At 42.7% G+C, this 27,942-nt stretch overlaps 1 protein-coding gene across 1 annotated transcript; it reads left to right on the top strand.

Moving 5' to 3' along the window:
* Nucleotides 1-27,846, top strand: SLC17A9 (solute carrier family 17 member 9). Its single transcript, XM_063296945.1, has 13 exons — nt 1-817; nt 9,026-9,223; nt 10,171-10,310; nt 11,472-11,571; nt 13,196-13,326; nt 14,606-14,705; nt 15,339-15,435; nt 19,260-19,347; nt 20,053-20,087; nt 21,813-21,928; nt 22,675-22,730; nt 23,700-23,729; nt 25,410-27,846. Exons 1-13 carry the CDS (start codon nt 654-656, stop codon nt 25,571-25,573), a joined length of 1,419 nt encoding a protein of 472 aa, XP_063153015.1. The 5' UTR covers nt 1-653; the 3' UTR covers nt 25,574-27,846.
* Nucleotides 27,847-27,942: the final 96 nt, after the last annotated feature.

Below are 27,942 nucleotides of genomic sequence, written 5' to 3'. Positions count from 1 at the left end.
GCAGCGATGACGCCTCCGTCCCGGGGTTGCCCCCTTCTCCTGCAGTCGCGGCCCGGACCGTGCCTCCTTCCCCCAGGGCGCCGGCCTTGCCAGAGGCTGGACCGGGGCTACTGGGGGGCCCCGGTCTAGCCCCCACTTCCCGATCAAACCCGGGCTCGACTTTTTCTTTACACCCGGGCCAGGTTACGAGACTTCCTGGAAGGGGGCCGAGCAGGAAGAGAGAAATTGACACGTCGACTATTTTTCCCCCCCTTACCAAGGACAGACGGAGGTGATGCTTTGCTGTATTCTGTCTCCGGCACGAACCTCGAATTAGGAGTGGGCAAGGTATCTCGGAGAGGACTGTCCTCGGGGCGGGGACCCACAGCCCCCTCCCCTTCCCAGCTCAACCGGCCCCAGTTGCTGCCTTTCACTTTCCAGTCCAGCTTTTAAGCCCGGTCTCTGTCTCAGAGGAGGAGGAGCCGGTGAACACTTTTGCGGCGGCGGCGAGAAAACCTTTTCTCCTTTTTGCTGTCTATTTTTTGGTGCTTCGGAAGGGTCCGTCCTCATCAACTTCCTGGTCCTGGCAGATGGGAGCTTCTAACACTCTTCTGCCCCCTGGTTTTCTCATTTGAGGATTCCCCGCCCTCCACCCTTATTAATTAAGACGTTGAATGGCCTTGAGCATCGGCAACAACGGAGCACAGGGTTCGGGGGCCGATCTGCTCGCTTCCCAGCATCACAAGCAGCATCAACCGCCGCCAGCAAGATGCCCCGGGCAGTGCCACCAAGAAGCCATGAAAAAAGATGGAGGAGTAGGGGATGTCTTTTGGTCCAGGTGAGAATCGGTGATCCTGTTAGCTTTGGGGTTCTTCTGAAAGCCCTCAACAAAGCCGTCCGTCTGTCCAGTCTGACAGTGGAGAAACTTGGTTGGGTCTGAAATATTGGCTTAAAAGCTGGTTCTGTTGACCATCTGTCCTTTTCATTACAACTGGAGGGTTTCCAGTCTATACCGCAGCCCCCCCCCCCATACCCGTGTGACTGACTTAAGTTTGGCTTATGTGAGAAAAGATTGAATGGATTGCCAACAACATGGGGACGTGCGCAACTGGACTGATAGAAGTGGCCTGTGAATCTGTTGCAGCAAAACTGAAAACAGGAAATATTGGGCCTCCTTATGTTACTCCTTGTATGAGAACTGGTAGGAAATCCCAGGGCATTAGGCTAAACTGGGAAGTCAGAAAATGGTCTAGAAAGAGAGAGTGGCAATCCTATGCTGTCCTCTTGCCAAGAAAACTGAATGGAATTTAGGAGACAGTTGAACACAACTGGAAAGAGACTTCGCCTAAAGAATTTCCACTTGTAACTGAAACCCAAGTTTATAACTAGCTCAGGACCAGGAGTCTGAGGACTCTCAGTGGGCTCTCTGTCTTGAGCTTCCTGGAGCCAAGTAAGAAGTATTATTATCCTTGGCTGTAGCTACAGAAACATGGGAGTGAAAATGAAGAAAATGTGAGCTCTGAGACAAAAACACTGTCAAATGCAAGAAGTACAGCCTGCATGCCAGCTGAGAGTAGTTGGTGATAGTGGTATCTTCTGTTTGGATCTATTTAAAATTTAGTCTGGTTATGAGTGCTGTATGTAGACCAGTGTTTCCCAACCTCAGCCACTTTAAGACATCTGGACTTCAACTCTTAAGTTACCTTAAGTTAACTCTTAAGTTGAAGTCCACACACCTGAAAGTGGCTGAGGTTGAGAAACCCTGATGTAGACTCACAAGCTAAGTAGCATGACGCAACAAGAGAAAGGGATGTGGAAGGGAGAGGGAAGCATGCAAATTCAAGAACAGAAGTTGCATTGTATTCATCTTCCCCATGGCTGGCTGGGGAATTCTGGGAGTTGAAGTCCATACATCTTAAAGTTGCTAAGGTTGAGAAACACTGGTATAGACACATCACAGGTATCTTTTCTAAGGCCTTCACTGGTATATTTCCTATTCTACAATGCATTTCTTGATCAAGAGCTGGAGTCTTGTATTTATAATACATGCAGTGCTGTCTGGCCTTGCTAGCGGCGGCTGGCCAACTTTGGCTACTTTGAAAAGCTCAGCAAATTCAGACCTACTTGGAGGAGATACCACCAGGAAATTCCAGGGCCGTATGCTAAATTGGGAAGTAAAAAAACAAAAATCCTGGAAAATAGTAATAGCAAATGCTTTCTATATTATTACTAACGAAAGTGCATGGAAACTCCATAAGAAATCAAGCTAAGCTCTAAAGAAACTTTATAATGCTATCCAAGTATCAGGTTGTGCTTGGCTGTGTAAGTCTTGACTTCCCTATTAGTTTGTATTCATTACTGTATTGTACCATTATAAGTGGGCATTATTACTATTTATTCTCTTGTGTTTTACTTTATATATGGTAAGATCATCAGATTTCCAACTGATCTTGCAATGGCTTGTCACCTGTGGGTGGTCTTAAGTTCCCAGCTTTCATCTCTTCTGCTTTGGAGCCTTGGTGCAGGTTGACCTTTTTTGTCTAAACCAGAATATGCAGACTTTGCTGTCCAGTTTACAGACATGCAGTTCAAATCTTCTGTTGGTTTCTTGAATAAATACGTCTATTACGCAGGCTCAACTCTGACCTTGCAGAACAAATCCAACAATTGCCAAGTCAGAATTTGCTGTTGGAAGCAATCACTCTACAATTAGTAAAGCAAATAAAACCAGTATCACTACTACAGAAATGAATGACTTTTCCTCTTATAATTCAGCACTGTTCATCTATCCGTTCAGTTTAACCAGTCCAAGATAATAACGGACTATAATTATCCCATAGCTCTCTAACAATCCCATCAGAACTCTACCAACTTTATTTTTCTCGAGGTTTCTCCATGCTAAACCAAGCAATTAATTCATATTACACAAATCCATTCCTACTTTGTCTCCTATAGCAACAAGCCACTTGTCAGTGCTCAAAAGAGAAGGTCACATATTGGATCTACTCTAAAACCTGACATTTATTTAAACTTGTGATTTCTTTCCATGCAGTGTTAGATTAGGTTCCTCATTTTCTTCATGCATTTTCAAAAGTGTTAACATCCAGCAGTGATTTCCAAACATGTGAACGAAGTTACTGTTCTCCCAGGTTGAGAGGGGAATTCTTGAGGTCCTCAGAGATATTGTTAGATTGCTTTCTTGGCAACAGTGTGTAAATGATTTGCTATTGTCTTTCCCTGAATATATTTTGGCTTCTCACACTAGCCTACTGCCCTGGGATGTCTTGGTGAAATCTCATTCACATACTAATCAATTTCAGCCCTGCTTAGCTTTTCTAGAACAGCAAAGGTCAGCTGGGATGAAGACTTTTACATTAACTTTTTCTTCTTCCGCTGTGTCTCAACAGAATAATGCCTCTGGAGTTGTGTTATTTTCAGCTGCATTATTTAGAGGCTGCCCTTGAAAAGCTTTGCAATTGTTCCTCTTTCTCAAACCCTATAGATAATTACTTTTCCTGCTGCTGACTTGTTAGAGGATTAGAATTAAGATGCTCTAAGACAATGATTCTCAAACACTTTGGTTTCAGGACCCCTTTACCTTCTTAAAAATGTTTGAGGACTCCAAAGAGCTTTGGTTTATGTGGGTTATATCTATTGATGCTTATAGTATTAGAAATTAAAACTGGGAAATTTTAAAATAGTTATTTATTTGACTTCATGGACCCCCTGAAAGGGTCTCAAGGACCCCAAGGGTCCCAAGACCACACTTTGAGAACTGCTGCTCAGTAGAGTGCAAATCTCCATTGAACCTGAAAGAAACATTATTACATCTGGTGTGTCAATGTGTGAATCAGATTCTCTGGACAGTGATTCTCTAAGCCAGGGTTTCTCAACCAGGATTTCGTGGCACCTCCAGGTTCCGCGAGAGGTCCCTAGGGGGTTCCCTGGGAGATCATGAGTTATTTAAAAAATTATTTCAAATTTAGGCAAGTTCACATTAAAGAGGTAAGTTTCATTCTTTATTTTTGGTCTAAGAACACTGTTAATGCATATATATACAGGCCTACACATGAAACGAATAGAATAATTTTGTAACTTCTGGCCTATATTTGAGTCTGAATGTGTAGGGGTTCCCTGAGGCCTGAAAAATATTTCAAGGGTTCCTCCAGGGTCAAAAGCTTGAGAAAGGCTGCTCTTAAGTGGTCCAACAGAAGTTCTGTATAAGTGCTGGTAAAAGCTGACCATGGAGCTGTGTTGAACGTAGGTTTAGCACTCTGCAGGAAGAGCACTAGATCCTTCTTCAAAACCATCCAAATAGCAGTTGAATTGTGCAGGAGAATTGCACTGGGAAGCAGCTGAGTGTGGTCTCAATTCTATTTCACCTTGTGGTCCAACGTCCAGCTGTCACTGCGAATCACTGCTGATCCAGATTTCTGGACCAGGAAGCTCACAAGTACAAGGGGAGAGCCTTGTTGGAAAGAAACAGATGTTCTTGTTGACCAAAGCCCAGGGATCAGAGGAGAGAAGGGGTGCCTACACTAGTGTAAAGTGGCCAGTAGATGCTGGGCTGATTCCAATCCTGGGGGGATTACCTGAAGTGCGTCAGACTGTATTCATGGGAAAATGTGTGCTGGAATAAAGTTGCAAAGACTATTTTAACCCCAGTACAGCTAATGACCTCTTCTGGATGCCTCAGGATAGCTAGGGAATCAGATTAAGGCAACATCATGAGAACACAGCAGAAAACAAGGTTGTGGGGGCCTGTTTGGGCCACAGTTAGGTGCAAATGGGGAAGTTCTCTAAATAAAGCTCCCTATAGAAAACACAATTAAATCAGTGACAAACTGGTGAAACCCCGTGATGTTAACGCAGCCATGACTGCCTTCATAGCCTGCACTGGTTGAGCGACAGCGGATCATCTTCATTTTTGTTTCGTACTTTACTATCTGAAGCCAGTTTGGCAGTTGTGTCTTACCGTCAGCTGTGAAGTCTTTCTTGGGCAACTGGAAAAACTCAAACCAACATTTGTTGGTTGAGATCTGTTTCCCAACTCTTTTTGTGACATTAAATAAACACAGGTCATCCACACGTATCTGAGCTGGATTTTGCAATGATAAGCAAGGCTGGAATGGGAAGAGGAAGGTCAAACTCAAAGATGGGGGTGGAATCTACATCTGTCTCTCATTCCCACACACACACACACACACACAGAGTTTGACAAGCGTTTAGGGTCTTTCTTCCTCATGTCCATCTTTGCCTGACTCTGAAAGGCAGCAGGGATAATATCAGAGTTTAACATAAGTCTGCAGGCTGTGACTTGGTTAATAATTTCCCTGGATGGGTTTTTCTACTGCTTAGTTAAAGATTACTGCATGTTTGCTTTGAAGGTAGGAAGACAAACAACAAAAGGTGCTCTTGAGTGTCCGAGGAGGATGCAGGAATTTATATGCAGGATTTTTTTTAATGCTTCCCCCATTTTTTGTTTACAGACTTGCCTAGGTGTATTGATCCAATAAAATATTACAGTGGAACCATACTTACAGCCATAAGAGAAACTGGGTGGTTTTCAGCAGTCACGCTGACCACATTTATGGGACAGGTTAAGCCACATTGTGTTGTCCAAGCCCAGAACCATGCTTTAGCTGAACCCAAGGTCTGTTCTTGGTTCAGCATCGGCAGCTGTAGAACATACCATTCCAGTCCAGCCTAATGGCTAGTTTTTTTTTTTTTTTAATGGGCAGTGTGAAAAAGTGACTCCTTTGTTGGTTAGCATCCTGAACATTTGAATCCCTTCTTGGACCTCCTTAGATGACTTTGGGCCATCCACTCTCTCTTTCAGCCCGACCCACATCACGGGGTTGTTGTTGTGCATGGGGGAGTTAAACTAGGAGAGAACTAGGTTGGAAGTGCAATCAATAACATAATACATTGATTAATCCTCCAAGAAACTGACACAGGGGACAGGAGTGGCCACCAAACCAAACGAAATGAAATGGCATTTCAGCTGTTTTCTTTCTCTCTCTCTCTCTCTCTCTTTCTGCCTTGATCCTAACTGGGCCACCCCAAGCGTTTTGAATTTCATTGTTGGTTGTTTGCAATCAACAATCCCCCAGCCAAGAAGCAGGAAGGACTAGCTGCCCCAAAGGATGCTGGGATAGCGCCCCTCCCGGATGGGACCAGGGAAACTGCAGCCAGCCATGGCTTTTCGTATTGACTGGTATCTCTTTCCTTGGTTAGAGGCTTAACTCTGTTTAACCCAGAGGCAGGCCAACATGGCCACTAACCCTTATAGCCAAGAAATGTCACGGGGTGGTTGCATGGAGGAAACAGAGATGGGGCTGGAGCAGATCCATAGTATTTGCTTTAAGCTTGTTGGAGGAAAGGCCTAATCTGCGTAGATCAACCAGCCTTTCCTGGCCAGGTTGCTTTCCATTGCTGTGGACTTCAAGCCCCAGAATACTTAGCGGTGGCCAGGAGGGCTGGGGAATTCTGGGAGTTAAGTCCACCCATCTGCCCAGGTGGGGAAGGATGAATGGGACTTAGAGGGTTTGAGACATGGACCAAAATGGCAGCAAATGGTGAATTGTCTTTTGAATACGTGGCCTGGATATTTCTAAGCAAAGAAAAGAGGTTGTGAGGAGGAGGATAAAGCTGGTCATGTTGCTAACTTTATAAGGTTCTGGGAGGCAGTTGCAGGAAGGTTTGGTCTTTTTATGAATATCTGAGCCTTCCCAGCTGTGCTGTCCAGCTGTTTTCAGTCTGCCACTCCCAGAATTCCTTGCCTCCATGGTGACGGCCATATTGGCTTGGAATTCACAAAACAGCTGGAAGATGTCAGCTTGGGGAAGTCTGCACTAGCTGAATATGGGAGAGCCCTTTTTTAAGGCTAGGAATGGGTGGTATGTGATCCTCTAGGTGCTGTTGAACTCCAGTTTCCATCCTCCTCAGCTAGGGCCAGCGTTGAGGGATAATGAGACTTGTAGTACAGTGACAGCTGGACTGCCCTAGGCTGTCTAATTAGGGCTTAGGCCATACGTTGAGGAAGTTAATATTTGAATTGCAAGCAGCATTAACTCCATAAATCATATTTACCAAGTTGTAGTGCAGTGGTTCATAACTCCAGGAAAAAAAATGTGGGGCAGGGAGTTTTGCATTGTATTATTTAGAATTGGAATCTAGAGTAGAGTTGAACCAAGTCTTTCCTGTGTTGTATGACAGCTTTTCTCAGTGTACCCATCTGGTCTGCTGGGACAAAATCTGAACTGGCATATAGCCTGTAAGAGCTGATGCATTAATCTTCATTTCCCCAAAAGATGAGTTCAATGGCCAGACCACTACGAATTTAGGTTTATTTCTCAGCCCATCAGCTTTGCAGATCAGGCTTCATGATTCCTGATGATGATGATGATGACACTAACTTAATTATAGGTTTGCAATTAAGTGTAATTTACTAAATAGCTCTACTTAGAAGTAAGTCTGAGTTCAGGGGCGCTTAAAGACAGGATTTGGGTCATAAGATTAGTCACTTGTTAGCAAACAGCTCAGAGCCAACTGAAGTCTTATTTCCTTATTAAATATGTTTTGTTGACTGGGTGACACATCCCTCTGATCCAGCCTTTCAGTATCCACCTTTCCTTTATTTTGGAGTTTGGAAGAAGAGGGATTCCCCCCACCTTAATTTTTTAAGACTATGATAAGTCTATTTTGCCACTTGCATCACAGTTTTGTGTTTTTTGCTTTAAAATGGAAGGTAGCCATGACAGTCACTTTTTGACATGATGTACAGAGAGAGTTTGTGGGCCCTGAAAAGACTCTTGTTATTTTAAACCATGTTTTGTTTCTAACTATGGTTTGTGAAAGAAACCGATAAAGGCGGGATTATGATATGAACATCACAATGGCTGGGTTGATGCGGCAGTTTAGGCCCACAGTGAACAACCACATCATATTAGATATAGCCCAGTGTGTGATTCTTTATCCATTTTGTTACTTCCTCCTTGTTCTGTGTTATAATTTGATCATTTCTGCAAACAGACTACAGTATTTCAGCTGGAGGGCTGTGCTGTATACTGTTTACAAAAATCACTTTTGACTCAAACTCAGCACCTCCTGGTGTCTTCCTGGACACATCCATATACTTTCTTGATTTAGGTATTATTTTGAGAATTATGTATTTTCATGAAAACAGAGGCCCATGATCTAAATTGGAAGCAGTCTGTAAAATCATTGGGACTCAGTTACGATTTGGGGTTAGATCAGTGTTTTTCTCAACCTCAGCCACTTTAAAGATGTGTGGACTTCAAATTTCTTCAGGAAGGAAAGAATAAAAAACTGAGATTCTCTGGATGCATTTTAAAGAAGTAATGCATGCAGGATGACAATTTCTCCCAAAGAAACCAATTTATGTTTCATACTAGATTTATTTTATATTTTATATTTTTATATATATTTTATATCCTGTATATATATATATATATATATATATATATATATATATATATATAATATTTTTTATATTTTATTTATATTTTATAAAAGAGTCCCTCTTTTGGGGGAGATGGGTGGTAATAAAATTTGAATAATAAATAATAAACAAAACAGTGTAAAACAAATATAAACAACTATTAAAAACGACCATAAATAAAAAACCGAGACTGTGGGAGAATGGATACATTCTAAGCACAAGACAATCATCTGGCAGGCTCCCTCTTCCTGTGGGATCCCCAAGGTTGCTTTATTTTAAGTGGTTTCTGGAAGGCTGGTGGGGATGGAACTAACTTTACCTGGGAGCAGGGCATGGTGTTCAAGAGGGAGGGAGCCACAGCAGAGAAGGCGCTCCTCCTGGGTCCGGTCAGATGGAAGTCTTTGGAAGACAGGACCCATAACATACCCCTCCTGCTGGACCTGCTGGGACCGGTAGATGTGATCGGGAAGACGGAGATTAGAATGTAGTTATGCCTCAGGACTTGGAAAAAGATTCCCCACTTTTTAAACGAGGTGCTTAAATACATACACACTAATGTTCTCTGTCTTCCAATATTAACAGGCCTGAATCCCGATTATGGACCATGATGCTCCTGCTAGGAACCTGTCTGCTTTACTGCGCAAGGGTCTTAATGCCCATCTGTGTGGTCACCATGAGCACTCGCTTTGATTGGAACAAGAAACAGTCTGGAATTGTGCTGAGCAGCTTCTTTTGGGGTTATTGCCTAACTCAAGTTATTGGAGGCCACCTGAGTGACCGGTATGGATGATATTGAATTAGGTGGTCTTAGGACTCCTTTGGTGCTGGATGATTGATTGATTGATTATATTTATTTTTAATTATAGTAATATTACTATAATATATAATTATTTTATTAGTATATATTATCCATTCAATCGTGTCCAATTCTTGGCGACTGCCTGGAGAAGTCCCTGCAGTTTTCTTGGCAAGGTTTTTAGAAGTGATTTGCCATTGCCTCCTTCCTAGGGCTGAGAGGGAGTGACCGGCCCAAGGTCACCCAGCTGGCTTTGTGCTCAAGGCGGAACTAGAACTCCCGGTCTCCCGGTTTCTAGCCTGGTGCCTTAACTGCTACACCAAACTGGCTCTCGTAGTAATATGGTAATTATTAATTATAGTAATAAGGTTGTGCCACTCATCTTTAAATGAAACATGGATGAATTTGCATTTTAAATATGACTTTTGATCTTCTGTCTCATGGTTTCTTTATCATCTTTATCACCATCACCTTATTTATTTCATTTATATCCTCCCTTTCTGTCCAGAGAGCATTCAAAGGAGCCCATTATGAAACCTCATAGACTGTCAGCAATTACATATTAATCCCATCGAAGTCACCTGTCGAATGCTTTCAGATATGCAATTCCACTGCATGTCAACCACCCAATACTCTGTACAATATCAGTGCGTGATGACAATCCCTTGAAGAGATAAACCTGGTTTCTTAAAAGTGACTCTGTAGGTGGAATGGCACATAAAACTGTGCCAGCAGATGTCCTCTTCGGTGTATTGATCCCATGCTTAAAGCACAACAGCCATAGGAAATGTTTATTCCTTCTGCCAGGATTTTGGTGTGCACAACTTGGGTCGTGCCCAATTCCTGTTTTCAGCCATTGCTTCTTGCACTGAATAAGCAGTTTTGGTGTGCAGAAAATGCTCTTGCTATCGATGCCCTAACTGTTTTCCAGGATAGGAGGAGAGAAAGTCCTTCTCCTCTCTGCATCAGCGTGGGGATCTATCACAGCCATCACCCCCCTGCTCATCTCCTTAGGCTCTGCCCACCTGCTTCTTATGGCCTTCACTCGCTTTCTTATGGGGCTATTGCAAGGTAAGACAACCTGTTTCCCAAAGTTTTACTCATCTAAGAAATGAGAATAACGGGGACTTTGTATTTCATGGGTCATAAGGATGACACGGTATCTTTGACCAGCTGCATGGCCAAGGGGAGAACGCCTGCAGTAGAGTCTGCTGTAACAATTCGGCAGAAAAGGGATAATAAATTATATTTATTTATATTGTGTTTATGTACCTTCTTGGATTTTATATTTATTTATTGTGTTTTATAATAATTGTGACGTCGTTGCTTTTGTGAGATTTTAATGTTTAGGTTTGGAGCTTGATTTTATTGTAAACCGCCCAGAGTCCCTCTTTTGGGGGAGATGGGCGGTAGTTAAATTTGAATGATAAATAAATAAATAAATAAATAAATAAATAAAAATATTTATATTTGTAACTTGTTTTTATTTTTATGGGATTTTAACGTTTATTGTTATTGTATTAATTTTATTGTAAACCGCCCAGAGTCCCTCTTTTGGGGGAGATGGGCGGTAACAAAATTTGAATGATAAATAATCTAATCTAATCTAATCTAATCTAATCTAATCTAATGTAATCCAATGTAATCTAATCTGATCTGATCTGATCTGATCTAATCTAATGTGATCTGATCTGATCTAATGTAATCTAATCTAATGTAATCTAATCTAATGTAATCTAATCTAATGTGATCTGATCTGATCTGATCTAATCTGATCTGATCTGATCTGATCTGATCTAATCTAATGTGATCTGATCTAATCTAATCTAATCTGATCTGATCTGATCTGATTCAGAAGTAAGTATTATAAATATATAAATTCCAATGTTCAGAATTAGGATCAACAGTATTTTGCCAATCTATTAGCACCTTTTGGAGAATGTCAGCTTGTGGCATTGTAAAGGCTAACTTGTTTATTCTAAGATGCCCTTTTATAGCCTTCGGTCAGTTCCTGGGACCTGCAAAGGCCTGCCAGAAAATGAAAGTGATGTTATAGAACATCCACAACAGTCCCGCTTTGCAAGGGAAAGTTGTCTGGAAAGGAACATTGACCAGCAGGGCAATTCCTCTATGCAGATGAAATGGGAAGGCGTTCAAAGGACCTGTCCCGTTACTGTTGCTGATTATAATGGAATCTCTTTCTGTCTTTTTTCCTTCTGTCCACTTTTTTAGGCGTCTATTTTCCTGCCTTGGCCAGTCTGCTTTCCCAGAAGGTTCAGGAGAGCGAACGAGCACTGACATACAGCACAGTTGGAACAGGATCTCAGTTTGGGTGAGTTTCCTTCAGCAGAGAATGGGGCAATAAAGAAAAGTGATTGAAAGTGAACGCAGGCATCTTTCGCCAACCCTGCCCTCCAGAGCCATCTTCCGCAACCTGGTAAAGTTGTTGTTGTTGTTGTTTTTTAAACCGAGTAATGGTCAGAATTGACAAGCTCAGTGTGATGCTGAAACCTGTGTAAGCTTGTTTTTATTATTAAAGAGCAATTAGGATGACACCTGGCCCAGATTTAGGGGATTAACTCTTTTCCCCCACCATGGTCCTGATCTGGTTTTCATGCAGAATGTGATTCAGTCTCTTGTGTCATCAGGGAGGATGGGAAAGATTCCTTGTAATCCCAAAGAGGTTTTTTTTAATTAAAAAAAATCAGTGTAGATCAGTGTTTCTCAACCTTGGCAACTCTAAGATGTCTGGACTTCAACTCCCAGAATTCCCCAGCCAGCCATGCTGGCTGGGGAATTCTGGGAGTTGAAGTCCAGACATCTTAAAGTTGCTAAGGTTGAGAAACTGGTGTAGATAATACTGATGACAAGTTTCTTGTTCCTGATTGGTTGGCTTTCCTCACCCATAGCTGTTCTTTCCATCAGTGACAGATTTCCCCTGGAGTCAGTAGGTGCTGTGGGGAGGCACAAATGTGAATGGGAAATATAGTGTGGGGGAAAAATCCAACAGAGATTGGGGTCCCTCTGCAGATGCCCCAGATGCCGTGGTGTTAAAGCCAGGCTAATTATGACTACCTTTGGGGAAAAGCTGCCATCAGCAGCTAAAGGGCCACTTCTTGTCCCTTTCCCACTTAGAACATAGTTGGGCTTTAAATCTCTCAAGATATTCAGTAAATGAATTCAAAACACACCAATGCTGTGCTGCTGCCTTGTGCAGAGCTCCAATTACACCCAAAGCACAGATTAGGGTATTAAGTTGTAATCTTTTAAATATGGATAAACTATACCTCCCGGGATCCCTCAGTGTGGCTGGGAATGCTGGGAGTTGCAGTTCAGTAACATCTGGAGTATCACAGGTTGCCTACCATTGGCTTACAGGTATTCCTTGCCCAACAACCACAATTGGGACCAGAATTTCAGTTGCTAAGCAAAGCGGTCATTAAGTAAATCTGACCTGTTTTTATGACCTTTTTTGCGGTGGTCGTTAAGCAAATCACCACAGGTGTTAAGCAAACCACGTGGTCGTTAAGTGAATCACGTGGTTCCCCATTGATTTTGGTTGCCAGAAGCTGGCTGGGAAGGTCGAAAATGGCGATCATGTGACCATGGGATGCTGCGATGGTCGTAAATGCAAACCAGTTGCTAAGCACCCAAATCGTGATCATGTGATCACGGGGATGCTGCAATGGTTGTAAGTGTGAGTACCACTTGTAAGTAGGTTTTTCCAGCACCATTGTAAGTCCAAACCACCACTAAACACATGGTTGTTAAGCAAGGACTACCTGTAGATCTTCAGCCTGAGATCACAGCCTGGTTCCTCATCCCCCTGTTGCAAGCGGGTGCAAAATTATTCATTGTGATTTCTCCGCTTTGATTTCCCAATTTTGTTCCGAGCTACTTACTAGATTCTGGTCTGACAATTGTGCGCACCATCTGAATTCTCTCTCCACTTTCAGGACACTGGTGATGGGAGCAGCTGGGTCCCTGCTCCTTGACTGGTATGGATGGGAAAGTGTCTTCTACTTTTCAGGCTTGCTAACCTTGCTCTGGGTATACTGCATGTGTAAATTCCTCCTGCCTGAAAAAGGTAGATAACATTTTTTTCCCCTATCTATAGGACAGCTCTTTCAGTACTTATTGGCTGATGCTTGTTTTGGGCTACCATCTTTAAAGGATCAACCCTAACCCTTTTCGGGGGAGATGGGCGGTGATGGAAATTTGAAATATAAATAAATATAAATAAATCATGAGACACTTTAACCCCTGTGGAAATAGTTGATTATGTGCCGTCAAGTCAATGTTGACACTTAATGACCACATACAGCAGATGGACCTTCTCCGAGATGATCTGTCCTCAGACTGACCTTTCAGTTTGTCCAGCGATGTGCCCAACAGCAGTTGTAACTGAGTCCATCCACCCTGCTGCTAATCATCCTATTCTCTTTTCTACCAATTCTCCCAGCATTCTAGACTTCTCTGGAAAGCTAAGTCTTTGCATAATGTGTCCCAAGTAGGATAATTTGAGTCTGGTCAATTTGTATCTCAAGTGAGAACTCTGGATTTTTTTTCCCCCAGGATCCATTTGTTTGTTTTCTTAGTTGTTCAAGCTATTCTTGGTCTTCTCCAATACCAAAATGGAAAAATGCAGTGAAAATGAAAATGGTTATATTTATGAATCACCTACACATTCTTGAAATGTTCAGTTCTATCTTTGTACGTGTTTATTTGAGAGATTAAACTATAAAGAAGATCAGTTGCCCAGAGAAATGGTTGCTTACATCCAGGCTTAGATAAGCTGACTTCTGTTTGTGCTTTGGGACTTTTCTTTATTTCTTTCTCTCCTCTCCCCACCTGCTTCCTTAATTTACTTTTGGCGTCTGCTTCAGAGCAGGTTCCTAGGATGGAGCCGCTGACAGAAAAAAATAAGAGTCTGCATCTGCTGAATCGGATACGGTCTATTAGATCAAATCCAGATTTAGGCATAGAATAAGAAATGGAAGGTGACATTTCAGCCATCCAACCCCTTGCTGGGAACAGGAATCCAACATAACACACAGAGCAGACCAAATAAAAGCAATAGGACTTTGTCTGGATCCCTGTTGTACAGTTTTGCTTCACACACAATTTACATGGGAGATTTCTTACTTTGCAACTGATTAGACCCAGTCGTACTGGTGGTTTTTTAAATTATCCTCTGTAGCAAACTGGTTCTTACTGGAGGTGGTAAATCTGTGTCTCTGAAGATTGCAGTTCTGGGGAGGGCAGGATCCTGCTAAATACTGTGAACTCAGGATGTGCAAAAATCACTCCTCCCACATCTCTGAGTTTTGTATGTTTATAACCATGTACCTGTCTATATTTTGTAGACATAATAATCTCACTACATGACTTGGCAAAGGGCCTTTCCTTATCATCCAAAGAGACCAAAGTGCCTTGGAGAAAGATATTTAGAAAGCCTCCCATTTGGTAAGTTTCTATCATGTTGGCAATGAGAATTTGCTCAATTATTGCATTTTAGGGCTTTTCCACACTGACTTCTTAAGCTGCTCATCTCCTCCAGAAATGAAGGCAGCTTAAGAAATTCCCACCTGGGAATTTCAAGCCCTCCTTTTGCATCAGGCATGGTGATATCTGGGATGGTGTTTACAATGGGCTCCTGATTGCTGGATTCCCCTGCTTTATTCATCCCTCCTGGAGAAGGAAGGAAGGAGGAGGGAGGGGAGAAGAAAGAAAGGAGGGGAGGGAGGGGAGAAGAAAGGGGAGAAAGAAGGGAGGGAGGGGAGAAAGAAGAAAGGGGAGAAAGAAGGGAGGGAGGGGAGAAAGAAGGGGAGGGGAGAAAGGGAGGGGAGAAAGAAGGGGAGGGGAGGAAGGAAGGAAACACCACAGTTCTACCATTTTCCTTTCACTTGTGCTAGACAGGGTAAGTGGCAAAACATTTGTCCATTTCACCTGGTTAAAAACAAAGACAGATCCATCCTTCACGGTTGGTAAGTGAACTTAAAAAAAAAAAAAGGAGGGCATGACCCTTTCAATAGTTCTTGAGAAATTGTTGCATCCGCATGCCCATGCTCATCTGAATCTGGTAATGAATTTCCCCAGGGCAGTGATCGTTGCTCAGCTGTGTGCAGCCAGCACTTTCTTCACCCTGCTCTCCTGGCTGCCGACCTTCTTCAGTGAAACGTTTCCCGATTCAAAGGTAAGCGCACGTCCTACACGAGATGGGGAACCGGAGGAGGGCCGAGAGGTTTTGGTTGGCCCCTGGAGTAAACTTGCCCCTTTGCATTCTCAAAGAGAGTCTTAACAGCTATTACTAGCTTATTACTGTTTTTTCTCACCATGTTGTAATTTGGTGGGTTCTAATCTTATTTCTGCCTCTTCTTAGGTGGAATTAGGATTATAATGAAAAATGGAGGGGAAAAGAGGATGGGCTGGATAAACCTCTCCTGATTCTTTCCTGGATGGCACTGGGCCTCTCCTCCAGGATCCCTCTATGCCCTCTACAGGTAGTCCTCGACATACAACCATTTGTTTAGCGACCATTTGAAGTTACGATGGTGCTGAAAAAAGTGACTTGTGACCGGTCCTCGCACTTAGAACCGTCGCAGTGTCCCATGGTCACGTAATCAGAATTTGGGACTTGGTAACCAGCATGTATTTACGATGGTTGCAGCATCCCAGGGTCATGTGATCGCCATTTGCAACCTTCCCAGCTGGCTTCTGACGAGCAAAGTCAATGGGGAACTGCGTAATTCACTTAATGACTGCTGCAAAAAATGTCATAACATCGGGTGTGGTCACTTGAGGCCTTGCTTAATGACCGTGCTGCTTAATGAATTTTCCAGCTCCTATTTTGGTCATAAGTTGAGGACTACCTGTCCTGTAGACTTTTAAATATTCCTTCCTCTCCCCCATTTTTATTTTTAAAACCTACAGGGATGCAACAAGCTCACCGGCTCTTTTGCAGCATTTCGGAAGCAGTCTGAGATGGCCATCTGGGGTTGGACTAGGGCAGGGTCTCTTAAACATTTTCCTCCTAGGACCCCCTCCCACTTTTAAAAATGATGGAGCTTTGGTTTGGATGGGTTATATTTATTGATATTTTACTCTATTAAAAATTAAATTCGACCCATTTGCTGCTGCTACTGCTTCTCATGCTTGTTTGGTGGGATTTTAATACTGTATTCTTTTTCAACATTGTCTGGCAAATAATTCTGATTTTGAGGACTCCTGAGAGGGTTTGCGGGACCTGGGACCACACTAGGGCACCTCTGGTCACGGACTGGTAGGGGGTCTCCCATGGAGGAGTGCCTTGTGGTGAGCAGTGATCTCCAAACACAGCTAAAGTGGCTGGGTCTGGCTGGATGCGGGGCCAAATCTTCAGGATGTAGCAGGAGGCCCAGTGGTTGTATTTGAGCCCAGACAGCATGTAACAGAGGATCCAAACGGAGGAGGCATTTAGAGGGAAAATTTCTCTGTTGTTAAATCATTTTGTGGCAGGATTTAGAGGTAGTTGCGGGGGGGGGGGGGTTGTGCTCTCATTTCTTTGTCTTTTAACTCAACTTGGGGCAGAAAGCCACCGCTTTTGTATCAGAAAACCTCTTGTGTTCACGGCTGTCTTCCGTTTTATGGCACCCTTGGTGCTCATAGAAAGTCAAACAAGCATAAATGCCAGCAGTGTAAACTAGACAAATGATTGTAGTGAATATGGCATGAAAGGAGTTTACCTCCACTTTGCATCTGCTTAAGGTTAGCAAAGCATGAAGACCATGGTTGTAAATTAAAACTTTGATTGGAAGCCTTGCTGTGGTAAAATAGCACCACACAGTGGTTAGACCTGCAAAGGACAAAATAATCCCTTTTGGCCATATGAATGTGTGGGTGTCTGTGTCACTTTTTAGCAACTCGGGTTCTTCCAGAATAAGGATTTTTAGTGCCACGTGTCCAAAAGCTATTCCTTTTTACCTCTGTAACTGAGTTCTGTATGTATGTCTCTGAGGGTCTAAATCAAAGTGATGGAAGAAGCAGTGATAGGAGAATGTGGCACATGAAGACAATTTTAAATTTTAAAGCCCTACTTGGCATGGGTCCAGGTTACCCGAGGGACTGCCTCACCCCCATCACATCAACCCATCCTACCCAGTCAGGCAGAGAGGGCATGCTACGGACCCTGTCCATGAGAGACTGTCGATTGGCAGAGTCCAGGAAGAGGGCCTTCTCTGCCGTGGCCCCCGCCCTTTGGAATAACTTACCCCAGAGATAAGGCAAGCCCCCACTCTCCTGGCCTTCTGAAAGGGGCTCAAGACGTGGCTGTGCCACCTCGCTTGGGGTGGGAGGAGGGATAGTTTGTCATGGGGATGGCTGCACCTTCATGCGGCCCAGGAAATATTATCAAGACTGAGATCTCACCATCTTGGGTTTCAGAGCTCATATTTTATATTTTAGAGTTTTTAGTATATATGTATATGTATATTTTATGATATATCTCTTTTAATCAATATTTAATTTTTTATCGTTTTAAGTTTGCTTGTAACCACCCAGAGTCATTGCTGAGATGGGTGGTGGAAAAAAATGCGATAAATAAATAAGTAAATAAATGTTATAATTCCATGAAGAAGACAGGGTGTCTGCAGAATAAGAATTCTGCCTGGAAGCAACCTGAATTAGGTGCTTAGAAAGCACAGTTTCCATAGGCACATGGCCAAAGACACATTCTAAAGAAAAGAAAGGGCTGTTACTTAGCAATAGGCTGCATACAAATATTTCAGATTTACTCCTTGGCATGCCCAATTCTTGTCTGAAAATCTAGAGAAAGGCTTCTGGTCATTGGGCTCAGTACTGAGATAAATAGATTGGTAAGTTTACCCACCAGATACAATTCCCTTGCCAGTTGGCATTACCTCTAAACCCAGGTTAACAAAATACAGTTCTTGTGCTTACCTAGTATTTTGCATCTCAGGCCAATAAACAACATTACAGCTTAATTCCATGGCCTGCTTCATACAACATGCTAAGGAAGGTGAGTGCCTACTGGCGGATTGAGGCTGTAATTGACTCCCCAACATTTTACAGGGCTGCAGGAGATAAATGGCTGAATTTATTCAGCCTGTACTTTAGCATAGGAGGGATTTAGAATAGTAATGGAAGAATGGAGCTGAATTTCATTCATTCTGCTCCTGAGTTATATCAGTGTGGTCTTCAGGATGTTTAAGGTCTACAACACACTGAACCACAGCAAACTCAAAACAGCTTAAGCCATTGTGTAAAGACATCCCCTATATTCCATAACCTAAATCTATCTATCTATCTATCTATCTATCTATCTATCTATCTATCTATCTATCTATCTATCTATCTAGCAATCTAGCAATCTAGCAATCTAGCAATCTATCATATTTTTATCACCACCCATCTCCCTCATACGGGGGATTCTGGGCGGTTATGATGCCATCCCAGAAAACTTCTACAGTAGAATGGGGCAGGCCATGGTATTTCCTGTGAGACTCTATGGAAGTGAAAGCTGGACTTTGAAGAAGCAGAATAGGAAGAGTATTGACGCTTTTGAACTTTGGTATTGGAGAAGACTCCAGAGAATATCCTGGACAGCCAAGAAAACAAACTGATGGATCATTGATGAAATCATCTCAGAGTTCTCACTCGATGCACAAATGACCAGGCTCAAATTATTCTATTTTGGACATATTACATGAGAACCCAGCTCTCTGGAGAAGGCTCTGATGCTGGGAAAGGTGGAAGGACAGAGAAGAAGAGAATGACCAGCCAGGTGGATGAAATCAGTTACAGTAGTAATGGGGGTACCATTGGGAGACCAGAAAGACCAGGTTAGGGACAGATTATCATGGAGAAAATCTACCTTTGTGGTTACTAGGAGTCAAAAATGACGTGATAGCACTTAATCAACTTAGTGAATGCTTTAAACATTTAGCTGACCCTAAATGAGTCTTTTCTTGGCATTTATTAACATGGAAGTTCTGCAGACACTTGTTTCTATCTTCCTTCCAGGGCTGGATTTTTAATGTAATTCCTTGGCTGGTGGCAATTCCAACTAGTCTGTTTGCTGGATTCCTCTCCGATCAATGTATCAGCCAAGGTATTTTGTTCTTTAATCTTTTAGTTTTGAGTTGTCCATTCAGAACACAACAGTGAAGTGTTGTTACTGTTTAGGTATGGAATGTTGGAAAACAGTGTGGTTGATTTTTAGTAATTTAAGGTTTCTCTCCTTAATTTTTATTTCTTGGGTGCTTCAAAATGTGTGGGAATGTTGCTTCTAACTGGGGTGAGGAGGGGTGGATGAGGGATAGGATGTGACAAATAGAAAGGCAAAGGAGAATTAAACAGGGTTTTTACTAAAGTTCTGCAACACTTCAGATGCAGTTCCAAATTGGTACATCAGAATACACAGGTGGTGCAAATCTGGCACATCTCATGAACTCTTTAAAGCAACCACATCTCCAAAGGGATGCACAGCCCTAGTTTTTACATCGTCTGCCAGAATTGTATTCCTCCTTGTTTTTAAATCATCCTGGAAAAAAATCTATCTATATGGTCGCTAAGAGTCAACACTGACTTGATGGCACATAATCAATCATTTGGCTTTTTAAAAAATGGAAAAGAAATGCTCATTGTTAAAGCTTTTAATCCAACTTTAAAAGTATGTGCTTTCTTTTAAAATGTTCACAAATATCTGTGGCAATATTATGTGGTGAATTTGTCCAGAATAGCTTTCGAAAGCCCCCTCCAGCAATGAACAATGGAGCTGTCCTGCTCAGTTGGTTGTTTCTCTTTCTGCTTTCAGGGTACAAACCAATCACCACTCGAAAGTTTATGCAGGTAAGGGGAAAAAATATTCTAATATTGTTATAGAGAAAGGTGATCTCCATGGGTGCCAATGACAGGGGGCCCTTGTGAGACTTTGGTATCCTTAGTTATATGACTCATGTGGCAATCTGGGGCCTTTTGTGCATTATTTATTTATTTACTATGCTTATATCCCACCAAATCAAAATGCCTTAGGGTGGCTAACGGTACAAGAGTATCATGTAGCTGGCACACACAAGCAGCGAAAACCATACAGCTTTCAGAAAGGCACTTTAATGCTAGTTAGGCATAGAGAATAAGGAAGACGACCTTGATGGAGATATATGGGATCTTTTGCCTAGGCAAAAGGAGCTGAAGCATTTTTTGATTGATGTTAGCCCCACTAGGTAGACCAGACCAGGAAATCGACTCCACATAATCTCTTTTATTGAGGTTAGCTATAATAACAGAACCTTGCAAATCTGATTGTGCTGACCCTCCTCCTCTTCCTTATACTCCAGTGAATCAGGGAGGCTTTTCCAAATGTTATTTTATTTTTCTGGACTTGAAAGAAGTTTCAGCCCCTCTTGCCTGGATAACGGTTCCTGCATACTTCCTGCATACTTCTCTCAAGGTCATCTTCCTTCCTCTCTACATCAGGGATGAAAACACGGTCTTGAAAACCGTAAGAGTAAATTCCCAACCCATTAAGTTGGACTTTCTTTGAAAGATTTCCTTCCTGTGGCCCTCACATCTAGACTGTGCTGCCTTTTCTCACACCAACTGAACCGATCCTCCCCACCTCCTTCCCAGTCTCTCACAAATAGTCATATATAAAGCCACAAGTTGAAAACTAAAACCAAAATCACAATTAAAAACATAACAGCATGTAGGGCTCAGCAGCAATTTTGGGTCATGTAGAGGATGCCTGAGACCCCTAGGGTGGCTTGTGCTCTGACCAACATCCCATCTGTGCTATTGTGAAGGAGTTCTCCAAGTCAAAGAGGGGGGCCAACTTTGATCTCTGCTTGCATGGAGAGTCATCATGACCAGCTCCCAGAGCATCAGCCCAGGGAGCCCTGTTGGCCTGCTGAAGGGCCTGTAGCAGTTCTTCTGCCATTAGGGTAGCAACACTTGAGAGACAGCACATGTGTAGCATGCCGTGGTGGGTTGTCCTCCATCACCTAGCAAGTCCACTTGGGCTGCCTCTGTATTGAGGATCAGAGCCCTTCATGGTAGACCAGACTTGAAAGCCAAAGTCATAAATACTAAACCTATTTTTATTCTAGGGTTATGGTAACAGAGTCTTGCAACTCTGAATGTGCCTCCCCACTCCCTGCCTTTATCCTAAAGAGAACTGGGGGGGTGGGGTCAAATTCTCTCCCTGAGACGCTTTCTCCACCCCATTCCTGCTTTGGACCCGATTTCTCTTAACTGACGGTTGCCTTGGCTGCAGCTCTTCCTCCTGTTCCTCAAGGTCGTTGTCACAGCCCATTATGCCTTCCATTCCTGTCTGCATTTCTCTTGCTGTAATCTCCTCTGGACAATATTGTGCCGAGTGCTTTTTCCATGGTGTTTGGGGAGTTATTTATTACGTTGTTCAATTTATGCAAGGTTCAGTTTTTAAGCTTAGGACTGTTCCAGGGGTCTACCAGCTGCTCAGAACCAGACACGACTGGAACGGCGTATGAGTTTCGGGAAGTAAATAAATAATAACCAGTACATCAACTAAACTTCTGTCTTTTGATTTCCTTTGAGGTCATTGGCTCAGGGGTATCCAGTCTCTTTGCCTTAGGAATAGGTTACTCTTCCAAGTTTTGCCAAGCAGTGGTCTTTGCCTCTGCCAGTATTGGACTTCAGACTTTCAATCACAGGTAACAACACACCCTCTTAATGTAAGCCAGCATTTTTCCAACTTGGCAACTTTAAGATGTGTGGACCTCAATTCTGGGAGTTGAAGTCCATACATCTTGAAGTTGCCAAGTTGGAAAAACACTGATGTAAAGCCTTGGTGTCTGGGCCAAGGCTGGAGAGACATAAATTCATATCATAAGCAAGTTGCTATTGTTTTGTCCTCTCTATCTTGCAGGTAGTAGGTAGATGTGAAGAAAGTGATACTATGTTCCTTGGGGAAAGGATGCAAGAAGCCATTATCTAGGTTGGGGTGGGCAATCATTTTTTTGTCAGGCTGGTGGGACCCAGTGGGCATGAGGATCATCTTTGATGGACAAAGGTGTGTCAAATACGTAGCTGGTGCTCATAATTTCAATTTTTTTCATGTGATTGGGGTGGGACCTTTATTTAGAAAAATTACATCATATCCCCTGGGGTTGAGTTCAATTTGAGGACTTTTTTATCTTTCAAGTTTGTTTTAGGGCTTACCTTAAGTTTTTGCATAGTCCGTCCTACCAAATGGCAGGCAACTGGGCCTCTAAATTTTAGCAAACATTATCAGTGATGGCCTGGGAGTAGCAAAAAGACTCAGGACCATTGTAGCCTTACAGCCTGAGATTAATCTTTCCTTGAGTTAAGGAAAACTATTTCCTACTACAAAGATACTCAACAGATAGATAACTGCTAAATGAGAATTGGTTGTAAGACATCTTTATATTTTTTGCAGTGGCATCTCAGTCAATATTCAGGACCTGGCTCCTTCATGTGCTGGTTTATTGTTTGGTGAGGATAACTTACTTCTTTCTGTTATAAAATACATATCAGGTCAAGTGGGGATTCCTGATGACTTCATGGTTGGATCCATGTTGTTTTCTTGGCAACAATATGGAAGTGGCTTTCCATTTCAGGGACTTTTTCCAATTTCCCAGTGGAGGCTATGCCCTGGGATTTCTGGTTGGGCTCCCATCCAAATACTAACCTGGCTTAATCCTTCTTATCTTTTGAGATGAGTCATGTTCAGTTAGCTATTTCTAAGATCCTTGTTTTGTACTAAATGGGGAAAAACAACCCTAGTTATATTAGCACAAAATATGTGAAGGGAGGGTTGCCAGAGACTGGTCAGCATGAAGCCTTGAACCCAATTTTCTTAACTGCAAAGGTTCTGACTTTTTGTGAAAACCTGGATTAACAGAGATTACTTCTACCGTTGAAACAGTCTTTAGCCATCCTGGTAGGTAATTATCATGGCCCAAGAATAATTGAAGAGCAGGAATAAGTTAACTAATCTCTGTTAAGCAGTGACAGTCATGTGCACCTGCTGTCTTAATATGATGCCTTCAGATCTGGATGACACACATTTTCCGGCAGGGTGTGGATGAGCTGCCTGTAGGTAGCCATGAAATCCTGGGGAAACGTCCTTTCCCTTCTGATGAGTTTATCAGAGAGATTGGAGCGGAAGGAGCTGGGGGAAGGGACAAGTTCTGATCTTCTTTGTGTTGGGCAACAATGGACGTCCATGGAGGGTCAAGTTGAGAGGAATCATAATAATTCAAGGAAACTTCCCTATAAAGAAGGGAAGATGACGTCCCTGAAGGAGGAGTAGAGTGACAGGTTCAGAGGAAGAAACTATTCAGAGTCTAAAGAAGATGGGAGCGCGCTTGATGGAGGCAGAGACAACAGAAAAGACATCAGACTGGAAGCATCAAGAACTCTTTGAAATTATGCCTCACCTTCTTTTTTATCTTTCCTTAGGTGTGGCAAATACAGGTGGAGCTTTATTAGGTAAGTTATGGTTTAACAAACAATTCATCACTCCCCTAGTTATTTCCCAGCTATACAGCACTTGTATCCACAGGGCCAATTGGATGGCCTATGGAATGAGCTTTGAGCTAGGAAATAACAGATAATCCGGCTGGGTGATTGAAATGGCCTTTTGTAATGGCTCTGTTAGCTTCTGCTTTTAGAAGATTAGGAATACATAGGAGACCTGCAGTGTCAAGCCAAGGGCTTATTCAGGGCAGGACAGTTTTCCCCCAGTGGCTGGCCAAGATTCCAGTGAAAAATCTATAAGCAGGGTATGAGGGCAGTAATATTCTCCAGCTTGTATTCCTTAGCAATGAGGATTGGGAGGTGCACTGACTACAGGTAGTCCTCGACTTACGACCACAATTAGGACTGGAACTTCTGTTGCTAAGCGAGGCAGTTGTTAAGTGAGTCATGCCTGATTTTACGACCTTTTTTGCCATGGTCTTTAAGCAAATCACCGTGGTTGTTAAGTGAATCCACCTTCCCCCATTTACTTTGTCAGAAGCTGGCTGGGAAGGTTGCAAATGGCAAACATGTGACCCTGGAACGCTGCAACCATCGTAAGTGTGAGCTGGTTGTCAAGCACCTGAATTTTGATCATGTGACCACAGGGACGCTGTGACAATCATAAGTGTGAGGACAGGTTGTTAGTCACTTTTTCCAGCATTGTTGTAACTTTGAACAGTCGCTAAATGAATGGTCGTAAGTTGAGGACTACCTGTAAAGTTATTCCACACTTCACATTCTGTTTCTAGTGGATGCTTTGGAGCATGAATGATGTAGCCATCTGCTATGCCTTAAAGCAGCTATGCTTTTTTGCTTTAAGGCATTGCAGATTGGGTTCTGTGTTCCCATTCTTCCATGCTCCAGCGCATCTTTGGGGGGCGGAATGAATCCAAAGTGCTGTGTAGCCATGACTCTGGAGAAAATATATAGCCATTAAGACCAGTAGCTCCTGACAGCTGGTGACTTTGGACCAGTCACTCTCTCTCGGCCAACCTATATCATATCGTTGTTGTAGGGAAAATAGGAAGTAGGAACATTAGCTAAGAAGGCTGCCTTGAGCTGACCAAAAACTAAGGCAGAATCAAAATAAATGAATAAATTTTTTGTGATTTTATCTAATTCCCACTTTGGAATATCCAAGTTGTAGTTGCCCCTACATGGAAGTCTCACAGCTGAAGGGATGTGGGGTGTCAGGAGTTAGATCTCTAGATTTCATTTAGGACCCCATCTTTCCTTCTTTACAGCAGTGTTTTTGAAGCTTGGCAACTTTAGGATGTGTGGACTTCAACTCCCAGAATTCCCCAGCCAGCCATGCTGTTTGAGGAATACTAGTCCCCTTCTTCTGGGACACCTTGCACAGGCCAATTCTAGTTAGAGTAAGTAGTCTTGCAGATGACCAGACTGCCAACCACACAGGGCTTTGCCAGCAATTACCACAGCCCTGAATTATACCCAGAAACAAGCCACCACCTCCTGCAGCTCCCATATCAACAGAATGGCCAAAACTAAGAACTTCTGGAGTAGAAACAAGATTGTATGGCGTAGGTAGGTAGGTAGGTAGGTAGGTAGGTAGGTAGGAAGGAAGGAAGGAAGGAAGGAAGGAAGGAAGGAAGGAAGGAAGGCCCTGATCTTTGTGTTTTCTCTCTGCAGGTGTCATTTGTGTGTACCTAGCTGGATACCTCATTGAAAGCACAGGCTCCTGGGTCGCTGTTTTCAATCTTGTGGCAATAGTGAACGGCCTTGGACTTTGTACATTTCTCCTCTTTGGAAAAGCTCAAAGAATGGACCTGGACCCTGCCTACATAGAATTGTAAACACATCCGCAGACTTAAAAGGAGGCATCAAGATGCCAGAGTGGAGAACTTAAAGCAGAATTCCAGGAAAAACTTACTGACCAGGGTATATTGTGTGAAATGACCTTAGAAGCAGTTTAGATATACTGCTGACTCTGGCTTCAATGCTTTTTGCAGCAGAATGTTGTTACGTTGCAGGTACGCACCCAAAATGTGCAACCAGGTAGAGCTTGCTCCTGGTTACCTTCCTTGTGATAGGAAGTTCAAGGACCTGCCCATACCCCCCACCCCCAAAAGATTTATTTTCTCCAACATTCATGATCATCATCTGGGCGCAGAAACGCTAACGTATCTTTTGATCCTCTTTTTAGGAGTTTAGAAGCCATCATTGTGAGTGTCCTATGGACACAAAACCCCCAGACTTTGTGTGAGCTTCTTCTTCTGTAAGACTTCTTGATGATGGTTTCTCTTTCTTTTGTTTTCTTTAGACATATACGTAGTTCTCACAACTGCTTAGCTGTGTTACTCAAGTGATGTATATAAGTCAAAGGCTGGCTAAGTTCTGGCCACAGGCATTCTCACACAGTGAGCAAAAGGATTGCCAGAAATGTATAAGATTCCCATTTAGATCTCCTGCAAGATCTTGCAAACCCATGAATTATTTGCATATTGTTCTAGTGTACATACATATACATGTTGACACCCATGGACATATAACAATTATGAACACGTATGTCCACCTATACTGCAATGTTGGACCAGCTCTTAAAAAAAAAATGGGACTGGCCAAGTACCAGCAATATTACCCATCAGTTTTTTACAACCTGAGATCCTTCAGATGTTTTAAGTTACAGCTCTGTTACCCCAGTTGCCAGTGATGGCAGCCGTAGACCAGCATGTCTGAAGGACCTTGGTTCAAAAAAAAAAATGACTTTATGGAGAATGAGCGATCAGATTATGCAAAGCCCAAACTACAGTTATATGACTGTATTCCACATAATATCCAGTAAGGCAGCTCAGATTGCCTACTTGTTCTTGTTCTCCTCTAACATCGTGAGAGAGATAGAAGCAGCCCAATTTGGTTGGGCCTCCTGGGATGTCTAATGGATCTGGACAGCATAAAAAGTCCAGAATGTTCCCTCCAGAATTGTCCTAAGCTATTCTGAGTGCTGGAAGAACAGTTTCATCCAGATCAAAGTTCATATGAAAGAGAAGGTTGGAGCAAATGATGAGACAAGAACCCTGGATTAGGTGAACTGCATCTCTAGGTCAACCTTCTGCAACTGGTGCCCTGCAGGTGTATTGGACTTGGACTTTGGGCAGATGTAGTCCAATACACCTACAAGGTTAGCAACATTTTCATTATGACCAGGATTTCTGTTTCTCACCTGTGCTTATATTAGCTGAGGATGATAAAATGGCAGGATACTAAAAATTAACCCTCTTGTGCCTTATTTGTTGGCATAATAAAAGCCAAGTGTACAAATATTTGGAGGTTATGTTCAGTGACCAGGGGTGGGGGTGGGAGTGGGCTTCTCAGATTGCTGACACTAACAATGCAAGAAGTTCTTTTGTAATGATGGTCTCAGGTGGAAAGAATCTTTTTGTGTGTTTTAGGCACAGGAAGGTCATATGGACCTCTCAGTACTTGAATAGAGTTGTTGCAGAACCAGTGAAGACCCAGCTAGATGCTCTAAAAATGGCACCTACGTATTTGGTCCCAAAACACCTTATTCTATTTGTGGTTCCTGACTTCAACACCATGCTATGTTTCCCCAGCTGACTCTACCAGTAGTGGTCAGTGATGTGGAAAAATGTGACTAGTCATGACTTGACAAGGGTTAAGTTGTATTATATGTTATAGAGAGAAAAGAGTAGCCTCATGTTTGTTGCAATGACTTTTTAGACTGGAAGAGTCTTTTCATGATTGAACTGTTTGCATATTTCATTCCAGCAGGGGTGGGCAGCCTATGGTCCTGTAGATATCACCAAAACTACATTTCCCAGCATCCCTCATGATGTTGGCTAGAGCTGCTAAGAGCACAGGTTCCCCACTCCTGCCTTGCTGTTTGCAGCTATTGGTTGAATAATTACCTCATTTAACCCCTTTTTTAATGTCCCTTGTGGACACATGGATCTCAGCTGGTTTGTGCCTTTTGAGAATGGTATATCTGAATGCCAGGATATAAGCCATCTTTTTGGTTCTTGCTGAATTTTATCTGCCAAAAGAATGGAGACAAATCCAAGCAAAGCCAAGTTTTATTTAAATAAAAAGTTGAGATGTTTTCCATCAACATGGTGGACTGTAATTACTTCTCTTCTATTAATACGCTGCTAAATACCTAAACCCAACAAATCTTGCTGGGTTCCATTTTGTACAAGAATGGAAG

The sequence above is a fragment of the Candoia aspera genome, chromosome 3 (assembly GCF_035149785.1).
Source record: "Candoia aspera isolate rCanAsp1 chromosome 3, rCanAsp1.hap2, whole genome shotgun sequence".
Classification (NCBI taxonomy): domain Eukaryota; kingdom Metazoa; phylum Chordata; class Lepidosauria; order Squamata; family Boidae; genus Candoia; species Candoia aspera.
Note: the sequence above shows the minus strand (reverse complement) of the source record. Positions and strands in the feature narration are given on the sequence as shown.

What these genes read in the sequence shown, in the direction of transcription:
- SLC17A9 (XM_063296945.1), top strand. Translation starts at nt 654, where the DNA reads ATGGCCTTGAGCATCGGCAACAACGGAGCACAGGGTTCGGGGGCCGAT. An exon ending in TCTTATGGGGCTATTGCAAG is followed by an intron (nt 10,311 to 11,471) that starts GTAAGACAACCT and finishes CCACTTTTTTAG; the next exon opens with GCGTCTATTTTCCTGCCTTG. An exon ending in ATTCCTCCTGCCTGAAAAAG is followed by an intron (nt 13,327 to 14,605) that starts GTAGATAACATT and finishes TATATTTTGTAG; the next exon opens with ACATAATAATCTCACTACAT.